General features: G+C 45.1%; 1 protein-coding gene across 4 annotated transcripts in view; it reads right to left on the reverse strand.

Moving 5' to 3' along the window:
• The window catches only part of KLHL20 (kelch like family member 20), a 39,217-nt gene that overhangs the window by 14,781 nt on the left and 4,781 nt on the right, over window positions 1–19,655 (reverse strand). For 2 of the 4 annotated variants that reach the window (XM_053243976.1, XM_053243975.1), the window contains exons 4-7: window positions 8,888–9,075; window positions 8,179–8,752; window positions 5,566–5,724; window positions 3,426–3,520 (exon numbers count right to left, since the gene is read on the reverse strand). In XM_053243976.1, the coding sequence (XP_053099951.1) occupies window positions 3,426–3,520; window positions 5,566–5,724; window positions 8,179–8,752; window positions 8,888–8,952 (893 nt within the window). In that variant the 5' untranslated portion in view covers window positions 8,953–9,075. The remainder of the gene's footprint in view (window positions 1–3,425; window positions 3,521–5,565; window positions 5,725–8,178; window positions 8,753–8,887; window positions 9,076–19,655) is intronic. The other 2 variants (XM_053243978.1, XM_053243977.1) reach the window with 2 other exon arrangements.

A 19,655-nucleotide genomic window follows, 5' to 3' on the forward strand; every position in this document is an offset into this window, starting at 1 on the left:
AGGAGGGGTTTTCGTATGGAAACTACGCTCCATCCTGATGGCCCTCCAGCGGGGGGATTTCCTAGCTTCCGTGGATCTAAAGGAAGCTTACCTCCATGTGCCTATTCACAAACAGGACCGGCGCTTCCTGAGGTTCACTTATTGCTCCCAACACTTCCAGTACCGGGCTCTCCCCTTCGGTCTATTGACTGCGCCTTGGGTTTTTACCAAAATCATGGTGGCACTCGTGGCGCACTTGAGGACCAAGGGTGTCCATCTGTACCCGTACCTGGACGACCTTTTGATCAGGTCACCATCCAGGGTCAAAGGTCACCAAGATGTCCGGCTGACCCTCTCTGTCCTGGAAGCCCATGGGTTTATTGTGAACAGGCCAAAGAGTTCCTTGCTCCCTCGAACCAAGGTTCTTCATCTTGGGGCGGAGATAGACAGTCCTGGGGACCATCTGTTTATCCCCGGAACACAGGGAGTCTCTGCTTGTGTCCTGTCAGACCCTGATAGCTCGCCCCCACTCCGACATCCTATCCCTGTCCCAGCTGCAGCGCCGCATGATTTCCACTCTGGGAATAGTGCCATGGAGCCACTTCCACTATCGCCCGCTCCAGTGGTGGTTCCTCAAATACCAGGACCAGGTGATGGGTCGGTCCAGGCAACCGATTGTCCTCCTGCCTCGGGTGGTGCGGTCTCTTCACTGGTGGGTGTCTCCAGCAACGTCAAAGGGAATCACATTTCTCCCGGTGGAGCGGATCCAGGTGACCACGGACGCCAGTCTTCTGGGCTGGGGCGGGCACTGCCTTCAACACGTGGCTCAGGGCGTTTGGTCCGAAGCCGAACGCGCAAATTCAATCAACTGGCTAGAGCTTCGGGCAAGTCGCTTGGTCCTCTCAGGATTCATTCCATTGATCAGGGGGTGTCACGTCCTGGTATGGACGGACAATGCCACAGCCAAAGCCCATGTCGTCCGGCAGGGCGGCTCAAGATCCAAGGCCCTGATGCGGGAGGCCTCCCTCCTTCTGACATGGGCGGAATCCCATCTACTGTCCCTGGAAGCGGACCATGTCAGTGGGGTGATGAACTGGCTGAGCCGCTCCCAAATAGACCCAGCAGAGTGGTCCCTGGACCGTCTGGCCTTTCAGCGCATAGTTCAGCGCTTCGGGCAACCGGTCATGGACGTGTTCGCCAGGCCGGACAACGCAAAGGTGGTCCTTTACCTATCCAGGTATCACTCCCCTGGGGCGGTGGGCGTGGATGCCCTGACCTTCCCGTGGCTGCAGGGGCTAATCTACGCTTTCCCTCCATTTTCGCAGTTCTCCCTCAGACCATTCGAAGGGTTCGGACGTTGCATGCAGAGGTAGTGCTGGTAGCTCCGCACTGGCCGCGCAGACCCTGGTTTTCGGACCTGGTGGAGATCTCCATTGAGCCGCCTCTCCCGCTGGGGTCGAATGTCCACCTACTTCGTCAGGGGCCGGTATTCCATCCGGATCCAGCCTGGCTCAATCTGTTCGCGTGGAGGTTGAACGGGAACGATTTAGTTGCCTATGGCTACCCTAGCTCCGTTCAGGCCACCATACTGGCCTCCAGAAGGCCTTCCACGGTCAGAGTATACCAATCTACCTGGAAGGAAGAAATGGTGTGGCGCCTGGGGGGTGCTCCCCAAGTTTGCCCCTGTGAGTTTAGTTTTAAGTTTTCTACAAGAGGGATTGGATAAGGGGCTTCGTCCCAATACGCTCCGCCGTCAAGTTTTTGCTATATCTTCAGTTTTACAGTTAGAGGGTTCTTCGTTGGCTCAGCATCCCCATGTTCAAAGATTTCTCAAGGGAGCTTCGGTCATCAGCCCTCCCACTGTTCATAGATTCCCCACCTGGGATCTGAATCTGGTATTGAAGGCCCTTACCAAGGCTCCATTCGAGCCCCTATGGACCATACCCCTACGGTTGCTTTCCTTTAAAGTTTTATTTCTGGTCGCTGTCACATCTGCTAGGAGGGTCTTGGATCTGCGCTCTTTGTCCGTGCGTAAAGAGTTATGCCTAATCCATCCAGACTATGTGCTGCTTCGCACAGACCCCTCCTTTATTCCTAAGGTTAACTTGGTGTTCCACAGGGCTCAAGAAATTATGCTACCTTCCTTCTGTCTTGATCCCTCTTCACCTAGGGAAAGGGAGTGGCATAAGTTGGATGTGCGCAGGGCAATGAGGATTTATTTGCGGTGCACCAAGTCCTTTCGGGTGTCGGACTCCCTGTTCATCTCCTTTAGGGATGCTTCGTTGGGGAGGCAGGTTTCAGCTTCCACACTGTCCTGCTGGATTTGCCAGTGCATCAGGTTAGCCTACGCTAGTTCGGGTACTCCAGCTCCAGAGGGGATTATGGCTCATTCCACTAGAAGCGCAGCTTCTACAGCTGCTTTTTCCACCTTGGCTCCCCTTGTTGATATTTTCCGCGCTGCCACCTGGGCCTCCATTTCTACCTTCGTGAGGCATTATAAGATCCATGATTGGACCTCGGCAGACGCAGCCTTTGGGAGAAGAGTATTACAGCAGGTAGTTTCTTCTTGAGCCAGACCTCACAGCTCCCACCCAGTATCTCAGGGGCTATGGTAGGTCCAATCCTAGCTGCGGATGCAACCTTCCTCTGAAGGAAAATGAAGCGTTGGCACTTACCTGAAAGGTCATTTTCTTCAGAGGTATGGGTTGCATCCGCCCCCGCCTGCTTGTTCGTCTGGTCTGTTTATCCTGCTGTCCTGGTACCCGACACCCTATCTGTCCCCTATGTATATGTGGGGTGGTTTCGCTCTGGGGTGGTTGGTTCCCCCCTTGCAGGGTGTTAGTTTCTCCGGGCCCTGCCTTTATGGGACGGCCCTTGCCGAGCCTTCTCTGCTGTTTGTGTTTCTGCCTAGTATCTGTTTTTCTGCTAGGTCTGTTTGCAGTTAACTTTGACTTGATTCCTTTGGAGCGGTGTAAGAGCTGGCTATGAACTGGTGTGTCAGGGGATTGCCCCTCCCTCCTGCTGCCAGCCGAAGTTTTTGATTGGCCCTTTCTAGGAGCAGGAGGTCGAGACAACCCATCCTAGCTGCGGATGCAACCCATACCTCTGAAGAAAATGACCTTTCAGGTAAGTGCCAATGCTTCAATCTATCTTACCATATAACTAAGACCTCTCTCCATGAACATTTAGTTCCATGCTATGACAAAGTGCAGAAGAGGAGGATACGAGAGAACACGAAATGACAGGATTCTTTTGGGAATGGGATATGGGGTGGCGGCGGGGGTGGGACTCTCACAGCTCCTCAACAACCTGGAATGGGCAGCTCTTGCTGTGTGGGTCACAGAGACTTTATGAGATCAGCTTCCGTTGGTGAAATGATGGAAACTCCTTTGGCCAAGAAGAAGATATTGTTTTATCAATTCTAATACAATTAAGTGGTCACTTACCTACATTCTTCATCACTTTTAATGAGGGGATCTGAACCAACTGTGCCTACAAGGAACTTTGGACTGAGCAGTGGCAGGCGGACATGCTGCAACACCTGCAAATGAACAACATTTTGATCAGAAAGTGGAGATGCAACACTGGTGAGGGGCCCAGCATACGGTGGCACTTATGGATGTGTTCTCCGATGTTAATTTGATGACAGCAGAGTCATCAGATACAAGCATGACCAAAAAGCAACATGCTCAATTCAGAACCAGTTGTGCTAAGCCACACCCTAGTTTCTGATAACCATAGTTTAGAACCCAAACCATGGTTCAAGCTTCCAAATCTACCAAAAGGCAAGCCATGGTTTAGAACGGTTTGTTTGCTTTCATGTTCCATCCTCTCCGCACTAGGCTTCTAAAGTATGCTTCTGTCTCCATGGTGCAACAACCTCTGGAGCCCCTGCCCTGGAGGCAGAACAAAAGGTTTGTCAAATCATACATCATACAAACCATGCATAAAATTTCCTTAACCACGTTTTAGCATGATGTTTGAGTTGAGTCTCAGAGCTGTAATAAAGGTCTCTTTTACCTGGACCTGTATCCAAGAATATTGGGGGTGAAGGAGAAAGAGAAGGATTTTCCCTTCACTTAGAGCCTATATGAAGAATGGGCTTTGACAGCTAGCTCATGTCACTCTCTGGCTCTCCTTACTCCTCATTCACTACATGTGGTTTTGATGGGCTTGCAAATGCAGAGCTCAGGGGTAGTCTACTCTTCTTAACAAGGACAGGTAGTAATCTAGAGAGTGAGGCCCCCTCTTTCAGCTCTCTGAATCAAAATTGCCTTCTCAGCCCCAGAGGTGGGACCTCTCCAAATTGTAACTGTTCTCCCCTCAAGAGGAAGGTAAAGCTACCTAATTAATTTTAACACACTTTTGATTTCAATAATTTAAAATATACATAGTGCCAATAATGCCAAAGCATTTGCACACAATTGGCCAGATCACTGGAAGGTAGGAACAGGATTACAGGAGGACAACTGTCTGCACACCTTCCTTGTAATTTCATGCCCCTGCTAACTGGGCAAAGGGACACCTCTTATATGTTATAAGAGGAAAACATTGCCCCTACCCAGCCTCAGCATAACATCTTTTTGGTGGCTGTTTCTTGTGTTTCTTTTTTAGAATGCAAGCCACTTTGGGAGAGGAAGCCATCTTATTCCTTTTTCTATGCAAACTGCTCTGAGAACTTCTTTGCTGAAAAATTGTATATAAGTATTCTTAATAGTCACACTTCATAAAAGGGCTGACTTTTTTTTAAAGCTGAAAGTTGACTGAAGGCCTCCAAAGCCAACTCACCACCACTGTTACAGCCCTGCCCTGCCTAGAAGACTGTTTGGAAGCTTGCGCTGGTTCAAAATGCTGCTGTAAGGATGCTCATGGGTGCAAGTTGCTTCACGAGTATTACACCCATCCTGCGTCAGCTTCATTGGCTACCAGTCCACTTCCGGGCTATATTCAAGGTGCTGGTATTGACCTTTAAAGCCCTACACGGCTTGGGGCCGGGGTACCTATCGGACAGCATTCGCCCATATGAATCTGCCAGGGCCCTCCGCTCATCATCTCAGGCCCTGCTCAAGACCCTGCAACTGACAGAGATCTGACTGGTGGGGACTAGAGACAGGGCCTTTTTGGTTGTGGCCTCTCGGCTTTGGAACACCCTTCCTGAAGAGCTTCGCCATGCTCCCTCCCTCAGTGTTTTTAAAAAATACCTCAAAACGCACCTTTTTAAGGAGACTTCTTAATACTCCATTATTGTTTTGTTATATCTGGTAGGTTCTTTAGCTTTTTGTAATTTTCAATTTTAGTTTGAACCTAATAATTGTGGTTTTTAATCTGACTTGCAGAGCATAAATAATTTAAATAAATAAATAACAATAACAATAACAATGCATGGTGATTTTCCCCTCTCCTTCTTCCCCCTCACTGTTATAATTTAGACTGTAAGCATATCTTGAAGCAATGATTTGCTTCTTTGCTCATTGTGGGTTTTACATACATTCATAATGCTGTATGTATACATAAGTAATTAAATTCATATCCCAGCAAAACCCCTTGTAAAAGAACACTTGCATAAGGAAAGCATCTGAGGGTTACCTGGGGAAGCTGAGGTCGCCTCTCCTGAATGCTGTACTTCACCCAAGCCATCACTGCATTGAATACCTGCTCTTCACTCCGGACATTCAGTTCGTCACTCGATATAATGTCAATGAGCTGATTGGCTGGAAGCAGCATAAATTCTTCACTCTCCATCACCTATACCGAGATGTGAGAATTCAGAGCCATAAAAAGCTTTTACAATAATCAAAAGCATTAGGAATTTTAGAAGTCAACTTGACAAAGCACTTGAGAACCTTCTGCTTCCACAGGTTGTACCTGGACCAGTACAACCACCACAGGCTGGTCCAGGAACTTTCAAAGCAACATATTGGGCAGCTCTTCAAAAGTGAGGAATCAGTTTGCTTGGCCCAGCAGACAGAATTATTTGCTCTGAAATCTGTAAGACTTTCTTTCAGATCCTTGCCTGCTATGCGTTTCAGGGCAGCTCACTATTGCAACCCCAGTTTTCATATCTGTTATACAGGAATAAATTCCTACTAATCCTAAAAGGCTATTGGGAATAAAAGTAGTAATACACAAAGTGACTGGAAATCTTCTGTTACCCACCTTCCAAACTAACAGAAAGAATATTCAGTGGTGGACAAGAGGATAATATCTCTGTATGGGGAACAGCACCCACCAATAAAGCAATTATACTGGTAAAACAGCAAAAGCCAGAACTTAAGAGTCTCAAACAGAATTACCCAGAGTGTTGTAGATAAGTCTGAAGAGTGTTCCTGGCCTTGGTTTGCCGCAGAAGTCTTGGGACAAGGAGATGGACTCATTTGACCCCTCTTTTTGCTCTCTCTAAATATACACAGAGGGCACAAGTGCAAATGCACTTCAGAGGGAACTAGAGACTCCTAAAACTGCCAAGAGCTACAGTGGTGTGAAATACAAGCCCCTGACAATTTGCAAACACGTTAATAAATTTCTTCTAGACCCTGGGTAGGAAGCAAATGGCTTAGAAGGCATACAATGCAGAGAGAGCTTCTATCCCTTTATAGAACTGAAACAGAGGAAAGGACACTGACTAACGCTCCACTGTAGTTTAGTGAACTGTAGGAACCTTTTCGCCATTTGTAATTCTAGGGACTCCACAGGGTAAACTGTACAAAGTCTGTAGAATTCATGACCCTTAAAATAATTCACATGCAATCTGCACACCAGTTATGTACCATAACAGCGTTTCAGAGTGGGACTTAGGAAACCCAGGTTCAAATCCCCACTCAGTCATGCCATGAAACTCATTGGGTGATCTTGGGACAGTCACTCTCTCTCAGCCTAATTCTACTGTGTAGGGTTGCTGGGAGGATGAGTGCGGGGCATGTATGCCTCTCCCTGAGCATACACCAGGTGCTAGAGAATACTAACGGGAGAGCTCAGTTGCTGTCCTTTCCCTGCTTGCAGGCTCCCCAAATGCACCTGGCTGGCTACTGCATGAAGCAGGATGCTGGACTAGATGGGCCTTTGGCCTGATCCAGAGCAGGCCTTTTCTTATGTTCTTAATTCTGGATGGTGTCATTTCAACCTGTAGGTGGAAGATACCATTTTTGAATGTTTCTCCACATCCTCTATAATAAAAGCCTTCAGCATGATCCCGTGGCATTTCTTGGCCCGTGTCTTTCTCGACCCGTGTCTTTCTCGGCTGTTCTAGGCATGCGCGGAGTGCATACCCAGAACGACCGTGAAAGATACGGCCGCCCAGACACCGGCGGCCATGTTCAGAGACAGCAGGGGGACTGGGAGGACACAGGCAGCAGCGGGGGAACTGGGAGGGCTGAGGCGGCAGCAGGGGAACCGGGAGAGCAGCGGGGAACAACAAAAAAACCGGCGGGGAGAAAATAAAAAATAAAAAGACGGGCCCGCGGGAGGACCGGGGAAGCAGAGACGGAGGCAGAGGAGGTCGGTGGGCAGCGCGGGGGTGTGAAGGGAACGACACAACAAGCCGCTTCTGGGGAGGAAGAAGCAAAGAAGGGAAGGGACCCCGCCAGCAGCTCCGTGGCCACACAAAGGGAACCCGCCGCGGCCTCCTGCCTTGCTTTGCTTTCCTGCGAGTGCCGCTTGCCCTGCTGAGCCGAGCCCAGCCAAGCCCGGCCCCTCGCCTTACCCAGCCAGCCCCGCTGCTGCTGCTGTCCCTCCGCCTCCTAAGAGGGAGAGGGAGAGAGAAGAAAGGAAGGAGAGAGAGAGAGAGAGAGAGAGAGAAAAGGGCAAGAGAAAGGGAGAAGATTGGCCCTGCTGGTGGCGGCGGCCGCCACGGCGAGAAGACTGGCCCTGCTGGCGGCGGCCGCGATGGGGGACTGGGCCCGCTGGCAGCCCAAGGTGAGGCCAACAGCAGCACCCCCCCCCACTAGAGCCCGTTATTAAAACGGGCTTACAAATACTAGTTAAACAAGAAAAGGGCATTATAAGAAAGAGACTTGTATACTGGGAAAAAGACTGAAGCTTCACCCTTTCTTGGCTTTCTAGTTTCAAGGAGGAGGTTGGTTGTTGTTTTTTACAAGCAGCAAGTGTTCAAACCTGCTCTCTTCTGCTTGCAGTCTGCCTACTTTACCACCTCATTCTGCCACATGTATAGACCAGGGCTTAGAAGCACACAGGGCCATTTACCTCTTGAAAGTTATGCTGTGTGAACTTGTCAGCAATTCTTAGAAGCTCCCGGCAGGAGTGGGTATCAGCGAATGCTCGGATGCCAAGGCAATTGGAAGGATCTAACTGCCTTTTCAGAAACTCGCAGCAGGCTTCCTGGATTTCAGCTAGCTGGAGGAGGCAGGCAGCTGGCAGTAAGGTCTGAACGTTTCCCTCTTCTACTGTAATTTGGGAAGTGTATGCAAAGTCAATCAGCAGCTCCATGGCCCTTTCATCAATGTCTCTTATTACCACTTCGGTCTGCCGGCTCTCTGCAAGCTCCCCTGTGAACATTGCTCTGAAGTAGGGGCTGCAAGCAGACAGAATCACCCGGTGGGCATAGATCTTCTTGGCCCCCACAACAAGCACCACATCACACAGCTCCCGGTGCTTCCGCAGCAGGTTGATAACCTCCAGCGTCTGCCGAGGATGCTTGTCCGAGATGTAAGGCATGCGAGCAGGCTGCGGCACTCCTTCTGGCAGCTTGTTGGGATCTCCGAGAGTACAGCGGCTGGTAACATCCATTCCGGTTTCGCCTGCTCGATTACTGGTACACCTGGCAAAGAAAACACCAGAGAGACCATTGGTTAGAAAAACAAGACCAAGGGATATTAGGCTGGAAGAATCTGTGGCAGACAAGAGAAACCAAGACCTCCTCTCCTATCTTTCACAGAAGGGTCAAAAGGCTCACCTACCGACTTTCTCCCACAGCTTCTGACCAAAATTACTTAACAATGGAGTAGCAAAAGGGCCCATCAGAAATATCCCAAGGCTCTGAGGAAGCTGAAATCGTGGTTATATCAAAACCAAATAAAGGTCTTCATTTTTAATCTGTTTGATGTTGTTGTAAAACAGCCAGAGATGGACGTTTGGGGCAGTCTACAAATTTGAAAAATAATAAGATAAAGTTAAAAACAATATGAATTTTTAAAAAAACTTCCAATTGAAAAGACTGATTCTGGAATATCCAAATCCATTTCTACAATTAACATATCTGCTAAACTCTTTCTCTAATGTTTATATCTTAGCAAAACATTAATTGGAACATTCAATGATTCTACAGTCATTCAAACAGGATCAAACAAGATCAATAATGTCAGCATCAGTAGGCTCTGGGTTTTTTAACCTTAATCCGCCCACCACCACCACCGCCACTGGGACTTTGTTAGTTCCTTCAAAAAAACTGCAATACTTCTTAATATTTCTAGATCTTGGTAGAAACATAAGTCTTAGTTAATCTATCTTCAAGAACAGAAGAGGGTATTAATTGGAACCTTGCAAGAGTATGCTCCTTTTTCAAGCAAAAGTTATCATTTTTAAAAAGATAATACTCTGGGCCTGGATAGTATTTTAAAAAGATTATACCAAAGGGGGTATCTTTACTGAACTGAGAAGTGATAGGTCTGAAGTAACATGTCATTGGTACACATTTTAAATTCCTTCTCAGGCACAGTTGCTCTGAGAGAAATAGAATCCTGAGAAACCAAGTATCTGAAGTTATCATATTTTGATACCAAGATTTCTCTCTCTGCCAACTATTAGTTGCACTGCTTTGCTATGCATGTCTCTGGCATTTCTTTAAGTTTTAACCAATAACTGAATGCCTGCTGGTAAGTCTTACTAGACTAAACAGAGGATCCTGCTTCCAGGCATAAATCCTGGGCTTGAGTGCATCTATGTGCCCCTAGTATAGTTCTTAAAATTCCATCCTGAACACAATCCAGCTCGTTGGAAATCTGGAAATCACAAATCTTAGAACCAAAAAGTAATTGGGGCTGAATCTTTGTTTTTAATAAGTTCAGTATTGTAAGTATCTGTTTTCCAAGGAAGTGTTCCAAAAATCGGAGGATCTCTTTCACTAACTGATCTGCCTTTAGTTTGAAAGTTTTTATATGAGATAGCCGTGAGCAAGTGGAGGCAAATAATATGCCCAAGTAATGATGATGATGATGATGTCTGCTCAATTTCATTTTGTCTAATATGCCATCTATGTTTTTTGACACCACCTCTGTCTTTCCATACTTAATTGCTAGTTTATTGCTTTGGCAATGTATCTCCAAATTGGCCAATAGTCTGAGAAGTCTTATTTGGGTATAAGAAAGGACCATATCATCAGTGTATATAGCAGGAGGGGTAATCCCAATAGAAATCTCAGATAAATCTCTACATTATCCATCGAACTAACATTGAAAAACATTCACTAACAACTTTCACTAGAGGCCAAAGAAGTGTTTGATAGGTTGAAACCTATCAAACCCTTTATTTCCACCATCCTTTAAAACTACCTAATCTGGGACCTAAATTCTGTTCTGTAATTTATTCCTTCTATGGATCACCTATAGCTAAGGTAAGAGTAAACGTCTCAGGACTTTGTCATCTAGAGAGGCACAAGACAAGGCTGTCCACGCTCACCAATCCCTTCTGCCTTATCTATAGAACCACTCATCAATGCTATTAGGATGCCTCAAAAAATCCAGAGCAGGAGGCAGTGACCATGTCAGTTTCTTTGTGGATGACCTAGTACTCATTTCTCTCTGGAACAGCTTTACCTGAATTTAACACAATCCTGACCAATTTTATTTATTTAATATTTATCATATTTATATTCTGCCTGATATGTATATCTCTAGGTAATGTACACAATTTAACACACAACAAATATAAAAACAGAATGAGTCCTTCTGCTTTCAGTGCAATCCTCAATCGAGTCTTCCATTCCAAATAATTGTCTGCATTCAGGATAGTCAGCCTGAGTTTTCCCTCTAGGTAAGTAGCCATCCTCGCTAGCTCCAAAAGGCAGTTGCTGTAGATTAGCAATTCAAAGTGTCCACGGCTAGATCTCACTGGATCTCCTGGAACAAACCTAACTCTCTGGTTGCAGTACACAAAGCTCAAAATACTGGGCCCCAGAATAAAAACAATTAGTACAATTTCACAGAATAAAACTATTTTATGGAATAAAAACAATTAAACAGTTTAAAATTAATTTCATTCAATAGCCTGATAAAACAGATGTGTCTTGAGGGTCTTTTTACAAGCACTCAGAGATGGAGATGCTCGTATTTTGACAGCCAGCATACTGTAGTTGTTAAGAGTGTTGGACTAGGACTGGGAAGACCCCAGTTTGAATCCCCATTCAACCATGAAACTCACTGGGTGACTCTGGGCCAGCCATGCATCTCTCAGCCTAACCTACCTCACAGGGTTGTTGTGAGGATAAAAATAAGCATGTACACATCTCTGAGCTCTTTGGAGGAAGAGTGGGATATAAATACATACATACATATTCCAGCCCCTGGGTAGCCACAGAGAAAGCCCGGTCCCAACTCACCACCAGCCTGTGATAACTATAACTGGACCTCCCTAGATGATCTTAATAGGTGGCAGGGTTCACGACAAAGAAGGCACTCTCTCAAGTACTCTGGACCCAAGCCATTGAGAGCTTTATAGGTAATAACCAGCACTTTCTATTTCGCTTGGAAACATATCGGCAGCCAGTGCAGTTCTTTTAAAATCAATGTTATATGGTCCCTTCGGGTTGTCCCAGAGACCAGTTTGGCTGCTGCCTTCTGTACTAATTGCAGTTTCCAGACTACGTACAAAGACAGCCCCATGTAGAGTGCATTACAATAGTCAAGCCTGGAGGTTACCAGCATAGGCACTATTTATTTAATGTCAAAGTGCTCCTGGCCACTGCCTCAGCCTGAGAAATGAGAGTTTTGGACCCAGGAGCATTCCCAAGCTACATGCTTGTATTTTGGGGGAGGGGGTGTAACCCCATTCAGAGCAGGCAAATCTCAGGTCCCAACCACCCAGAGTCAGTACCTCCATCTTATTTGGATTCAACTTCAGTTTGTTATCCCTCATCCAGCCCATTACTGCCTCCAGACAGGCATTTAGGGAAGTTATACCATTTCCCAATGAAGTCAATATGGAGAAATACATCTGGGTGTCATCGGAGTATTGGTAACACCCTGCACCAAATCTCCTGATGATTTCTCCTAGCAGTTTCATTTAGATGTTGAAGAGCATTTGAGACAGTATGGAGTCTTGTGGAACTCCAGTTCTCACTTTGCAGAGCAGCAGTCTCCAAGTGACACCCTCTGGAATCTACCAGAGAGATAAGAACAGAATCACTAGATCTGTACCTAGTTGGAGTAGGTATCAGGCTAACCAAGGCATACACCATAGCCCACCAGAAAAACAGTTTGAAATGGGTCTGGATAATTTGTATCATCTAGAACTGCCTGGACCTGAGAGGCCACCACCCACTCAATCACCTTGCCCAACCATGGAAGACTGGAAACAGGTCTGTAATTAGTTAACTCAGAAGGATCTAAAGCAGGTTTCTTCAAATAAGTTCTAATAATAGCCTCCTTAAGACAAGATTGCATCCTGCCCTCTCTCAGAGAAGCATATATCATATCATATTTACCAGACCTTCTAAGATAATACAGTTATCAGATGAAATAAACCAAGTTGGACAAAGGTCAAGAGAACAGGTTGTAGGATGTACAGTCCTAAGCAGTTTGTTCACATCCTCAGGAGTCACAAACTGAAAGTGATCCAATTTAATCTTATAAGAGGAGTTGCTGGATACTTCCACAACTCTGCAATAACTGTGGAACCCAGTCCAGCCCAAATATGAGATAATTCATCCACAAAAAACTCACTGAAGACACTGCAGTAAGTGACTGATGGTTCCAAGTTCAAATTCAAGGGGGAGAGGTAATATACTAGTCCCCTAATCACCCTAGACATCTCTGCTGGATGTGAATTTGTGGAAGCAATGTGGGCAAAAAAGAATAGCTGCTTTGCTGCTTGCACTGCCAGGGGACAGATCTTAAAATGTCCTCTGTGTTGTGATCTGTTGGATTCACGCTGAGTCTTCCTCCACTTGTGCTCTAGTCATCTACCTCACCACTTCAGTTCCCATCGTTCTTCCAAATACCACAGGGCTAATTTTGAAGCAGGTCAGAAATCACTAGCAGCGCCAACTCTAAACCCTTCTAAGGTTTCTTGGAATCCTATTGGATCCAATAACCTTCTTGGCGGACACACCTAATAGATCCTTTATCCCTGCAGAGGTGAGTTGTGGTTGCAAGTCCTACCTTAACCAGATGGTGGTCCGTCCATGACAATGGGGAGATTACAGAAGTCCTCACCCATGAAATACCACCCTGATCAGAGCAAGATACCAAATTGAGTGTGACACCAGCATAATATAACATCCCAACATAACCAGTTTGGATAGGCCCATTGCTGCCATGGCCACTATGAACGCCTGAGCTGCTCCCAACAACCTGGTCCCGAAATGAACATTGAAGTCCCCCACCACCAGCAACCTTGGCAACCCCAATGCCCACTCTGCAACCAGATCTATTGAAACAGAACTCTATTGGGCAGCAGGGTGATCAGTACACTAGCAGAAATCCCAGTCTATCCTTGGACCCTATTTTAAAAGGACTTCCAGTTTTAAAACCAATTTTAATAAATCAGACCTTACACTTTACAACCTAACATTTTATATCAGTCTGCACCTAAAGTCATCAACGTGATACAGATGGGCAACTAAGAGATGGAGACCACTGGGCATCTGGCTTCTATTAGACAAAACCTCCTTAATCAACGTTAACCACAAAGCTTTATTCTGCAGCATAAAGAAAGACGTCAAACTTGAAGTTTTTAAATCTTTAAAATGAGGTAATTGTATTGATTGTTACAATGACTGTTCTCCTCAAAATATTCTTCTTATTCCAAAACAATTCTCTGTGTTATTCCAGCCTCTTTACTGGCACCACAGCAATTTTTTTTAGACAACTTACGTGGGACATTATGAAACCTAGAAGCCAATTGGCAATGTTAACACATTGCTTTAAAAAAGGTGAACTAAGAACACCAAATGTAGACCTGAATTACAAAGTGGCTCAAATTTGACTAGTTCTTAGACTTCTCCAGGGCACTTACCCACACTTGGACGAACACTGAGAGCCAATACTGCATTCCATGTAATATGAAAGAGATAGTCTGGCAGAAACCAAAAGAAAGTATCCTATCTACAGTAAACAACCCATACTTATCAGCAATGCCTCAAATCTGGGATCAATTGAGTTAAGTCTTGGCCTCTTCTCAATTTGGGACAGGATTCCTTTAAACCAGGAAAACATTCAAGGTAGTTCATCTCTTGGAAGAAGTGTCACCTCACCAGATTTAATCCCCTTATATACAATATCTCCGATTCTGAGAGATAGCCCTGATTATAAGAGCTTGCTAGCCCAACTTTATAACAATTGCTCCAGAATAGAAGTGCAAACCCACCCTTCCCTTCTCCAACTAACACAGTATTAAGCAATTCATCCTTTGAGTCGATTATTAATAGCAACATTCTCACCTTATCCCATCAGTCATGCTAGACTTCTTAAATGTTTTTGCTTTTCTTGTGCTCCACTCCCAAGATGCTTACATCATGTAGTGGGCCAGTATAACCCTGCTACCTGTACCACCACCCCCGCCAATCAATCAATCAATCAATCAATCATTAATCTGTTTTATCATAGGCTAATGGTAAGTAAACCACCTCTCTCATGTCAGGGTGTTAAAACCACAGTTCACAAAGCAGAAGTCTATAAACAAGATTCTACATGACACAAAGCCTTCAGATGACTACAGTAGGTCGCCAGATGAGAGAGAGAAGCAAGCAAGCAGCGGTTACAGCATTTAGAATTCTTAGCTACAATGTCACTAGCTGGGTTTTTATAAGGAATAAAATTACTCACAGAAACATGGTTGGAGATGTCCCGCATGGCTCAATTCAGATATCACACAAACTATGGTTTGGTGTGATGTCTGAATACACCATTTGTAAACAGCAGCCAACACACCACAACCAGAAACCTAAAGATATAGCAGGTTTCCAAATCATGAGTTCCATCAACTCTGGTTTGATGAGAAGTCTGAATCAACAGATCATAGCTACAGCTGTCAATCCACCTCAGGAGGCAAATGAACCACAGAAACACAGTACTGAGCAGATAAAAAAGGAAAGTAGACAGGCACCTCTAAAACATGGATGCCTGTATTTCTGAAAATCCAAATCAAGTTTGAGTCCTAAACTATGTTTACTATAAACTACAGCTTGGTGCAATGTCTGAATTGAGCCAACGTCTAATTATCAATCAATCATTTATTACAGTCATAGACCAGCAGAGCACAAACAACGTTAAACAAAGCAAAACAACAGAATTACAAGCCATTAAACAAACAATAACTAAGGCAAACTAACCAAGTGCTGATGAATTTTACAAGCTATAAAACAAAATGTTGCAATGTTGAAAGAAATTAAGTAATTCTGGTAGTATGGTAAATATTGAAGATAAAATAGATCTGTACGGCCTGGAAAATTTACTGTAAAGGGGGTGATAAAACAAGTTCGGATATCCTTATAAAAGAGGCAGTATAGGAGAACATGAGCAGTTGATTTAATAGCACCTGATCCGAGTTACGTAGATAATTTTCTTATACTTTCCTTCTAACACAGATGTAGGAAGGACATTAAAACTTGCAAGGGTCAAAGCTCTTCTACATGTTGACACCATTATCCATGCTGGCACGCGCAGCACATCAGCAACTGCTGGTCATATCCGGAAAAAGAGGGCAACGGGGCGGCAGGGAGGTACGCTGCCACCCCGATAGGCTGCTTTAAAAACCGATGCCGGCAGGGGGAAGTGCACCCTTCCCCCACTCTTAAAGGGAGACACACACACCCCACTGCTTTCGAACTGGTGGAACCGCCAGTTCTGTGCACATTCCTAGTGCACATGTGTGTGTGCTCACAAGTAATTTGATGTCTGCTCAGTTAATTTTACATCCCACTCAGGTTGACTCAGGAAGGCCCCACTCTGAATGCATGTACCCACACGCTGCTTTGATACTGCTGCCCAGAACAAAACTCATTCCACACACAGATGGAAAAAAACCCACCCCAGTGCTGGACCGCAGCTCCACAGTTCCGTGCACATCCTTATTGTCCAAGTGCTCTCTTAAAGGTAAAGTGTGCCATCAATTCGATTTTTACTCCTGGCGCCCACAGAGCCCTGTGGTTTTCTCTGGTAGAATATAGGAGGGGTTTACCATTGCCTCCTCCCACACAGTATGAGATGATGCCTTTTAGCATCTTCCTATAATGCTGCTGCCTGATATAGTACCAGCGGGGATTTGAACCAGCAACCTTCTGTTTGTTAGTCAAGCATTTCCCCACTGCGGCACTTAAGGTGCTGTCTTAGCTTCCTCAAAATCATCTTTATAAGAACTTCCTGTGAGAAACCATAATAATATAATCTCTGTAAAAGAGATCTTTTCCACTTTGAATCCAAGTTATCAACTAACATCAGAGAAACCAATTCTACAGGAAAGAAAGACAACCTTAGCCAATAAGCAAAAATGCATAACCATAATTCCGTCTCCACCATAACACCACCAGCTTCTTGGCGGAGAACCATGTTAGGTATACAATGTGCAACTTGGAAGATACTTCTTAAAAAATTTGATTGCATAGCCTCCATACAATGGAGCAAAATCATTATAAGGCCCAAGCTGAGAGCCATACAAGAGCTGTGCATGAGATTTCGCCAAGAATAGCTTTACAGCCACTGAATAAATAAAGCTCTTCTGGACTAATAAAGAGATGTTAAAGCTGAAGCTGATTTCTGCACGTTCTGGGATACATAAACCAAATGAACGGTTTTACTCCACCTACCAGAAGCTTGAAAGACTAAGCCCAATTATCTGAATATTTTAACCTGTTCAATTTCATGGCCGTACAATTGTTATGTATGCATTTTAGGATGCTTGGTCAAGGTAAGGATTTTAGTTTTAGAATAATTATCTCTAAGGCTTCCTCATATACAATATAAGGCCATAGCATCCACATAGAGTAATATTGCAGTGTATCTATTTACTAGCTTCAGGGGATGGTGGGCAGAATTATTCAAATAAGAAAACAAGGGATTAATATAAAAATTAAATAATGGTGCTAATATACAGCCTTGTCTGACACCTCTCTAGGTTGGAATTGCTTTGGTGCGATGACCTTGTATACTGCAGTGAACTTTCGGGTGTTTTCATGAAGTTTATACAATAAAAGTAACAAATGTCTATCAGTGGAAGTGTTCTTAAGTTTGGACCACAATTTTACTCAGGTTTTTCAGATCTGATCTGATTTTTAGCTAATTTTAGAGTGAGTTTTAGCTGCTTTGTGTTGTATTTTGTATTTTCTTTTCACCCTTTTTTGTCTGTTATGATTTAATGTGTTATGTGTTTTTATTACATGTTTTAATCCTCCATTGCGAGCCGCCCAGAGAACAATTTGTTATGGGGCAGTCAACAAATACAGTTTATTATTATCTATCTATCTACCTATAATTCTCTAAGGAATACCCGTGGCCAATCCTGTGTGTGGCAGCTTTCGCTAGAGTTCGTGAGCAGAAGCACTATGGTGACTGGGCAGTGGAGATTCCATATGCAGATAGGGAGGAGGCGCTTGTGAGTGCAGAAGCACCATGGTGATTGGGCAGTGGGGATTCTATAAGCAGATGGGGAGCAGGAGGCTACTGTTGTGTGAATTAGATGTGGAAACAAGATGAGCAAGATCTGTTAACTGAGGAAGGGAGAGAGAAAGAGAGAAAGAAAGAAAAAAGAGGGGAGGGGAAGAAAGACAGGGGAAGAGCGAGTGGAGGAGAGAGAAAAAGAAGGGAGGGGAAGAGAGAAAGGGAGAAAAAAGGAAGGATGAGGGATGGGCCCAAGACTGTCAGTGGCCTGAAAGGAACGAGTGGCCATGGCGGTGGTGGCAGTGAGGAAGGGCCCGGTCAACTGCTGCTCCTCCTGTGGGGAGGAGCAGGAGCAGGGCTCGGGGGAGGGTAAGGAGGTCTCTGGGGATAAGGGGCTGTAGTTTGGCCAATAGGCGCCAGCAACAATGCAGCCGCGACCAAGAGGGGTGAGGGGGATGGAAGCAACTGGATGGAGGAGGAGGAGCAGGAGTGCAGCTTAGGTGAGGGTGGAGAGATCTCCGAGGTGAGGGGGGCTGTGGCAGGGGGTGAGGGGAGCAATCAAGTTCTAGCGCACAGATGCTCTGTGTGGGTTAAGCTAGTTATTATTACTACTAGCAATAGCAATAGCAATAGCACTTATATTTATATACCGCTTTATAGCCGGAGCTCTCTAAGCGGTTTACAATGATGTAGCATATTGCTCCCAACATTCTGGGTACTCATTTTACCGACCTCGGAAGGATGGAAGGCTGAGTCAACCTTGAGCCCCTGGTCAGGATCGAACTTGTAACCTTCTGGTTACAGGGCGGCAGTTTTACCACTGCGCCACCAGGGGCTCTTACTGCTTACTACTGCTGCTACTCTAGATATTAGGTCAAAGGCAAAGCTAAAAACCAACAAAAGCAGCATACAATGCAGTGCTAGGTTTGTCAAGATCTTTTCAAACAGATGCTGCAAAATACGGGCTTGATCTAATGGAAAACAACCAGCTCAAGAGTCGGCTTGTTGTTCTGACAAAATACTTTCTGACTCAAGTCAATCCAAACGTTTTTCATTTAAATGTTTGGCATACAGCTTACTAATTACACTCAAGAGACTGATGGGTGTATAGTCGGCAGGAAGACCCCTCTTGCCTTTTTAATTTTTTTAAACAGGGATTATTAAAGCTATACCTCCATCTTTTGGGACCATCACAGTACAGTCTATGAAGGTAAAGAAAGTCAAGTAGGGGTCCACCACTCCAAAGTGTTACTTATGAATTCTACTGTGACAAAATAATTACCCAGAGTTTTACCAGGTTTAAGTTGTTTGACAAGAGCCACAATTTCCACCCAAGTAACTGGGACCCACTGAGGAAGCAGATCAACATCAAGCTCCAAATCAGTGCTTGGTAGCCCTTCCTGCGCATACAGTGTACAAAAATGATCCGCCCATACTCCAGCAGTTATTAAATATGAATAACTGAGGGGGACCATTAGCCAAAAGCAGGGTTACAAGACACCAAAATAGGAAGAGTTCTTCATTTGATAAGCCAAAATCAGTTGATGCCAAGAAGCTCTAACAGCCTCTCTCTTTTTGTAAATAACTGCTTATAATGCCTTTTCAACATTCATAAGTTGTGAGTGGAATACCTAGATGGATCTTCAGTGTACAATTTAAAATTCCTTACCAACTCCCTCTTTGCCTCATGGCACTCGGAGTCAAACCAGGGCGTAGGAAGAAATAGACATCCCTAGAAGAATGTATTTCTGTTGTAGATAGCACAGGTTGAAGCAACTGGATAAGTTTAGTAGTTTTCTAAAGTGAAAGCATCTGATCCACCAACAGTAAGGGCGGAATGGATCAGGTGAGCTGGCTCTGAAGATAATATTTTAGCTACCAACACTCACCTGTTTTGGTGACCACTTAATATGG

Source organism: Hemicordylus capensis, chromosome 4 (assembly GCF_027244095.1).
Source record: "Hemicordylus capensis ecotype Gifberg chromosome 4, rHemCap1.1.pri, whole genome shotgun sequence".
Classification (NCBI taxonomy): domain Eukaryota; kingdom Metazoa; phylum Chordata; class Lepidosauria; order Squamata; family Cordylidae; genus Hemicordylus; species Hemicordylus capensis.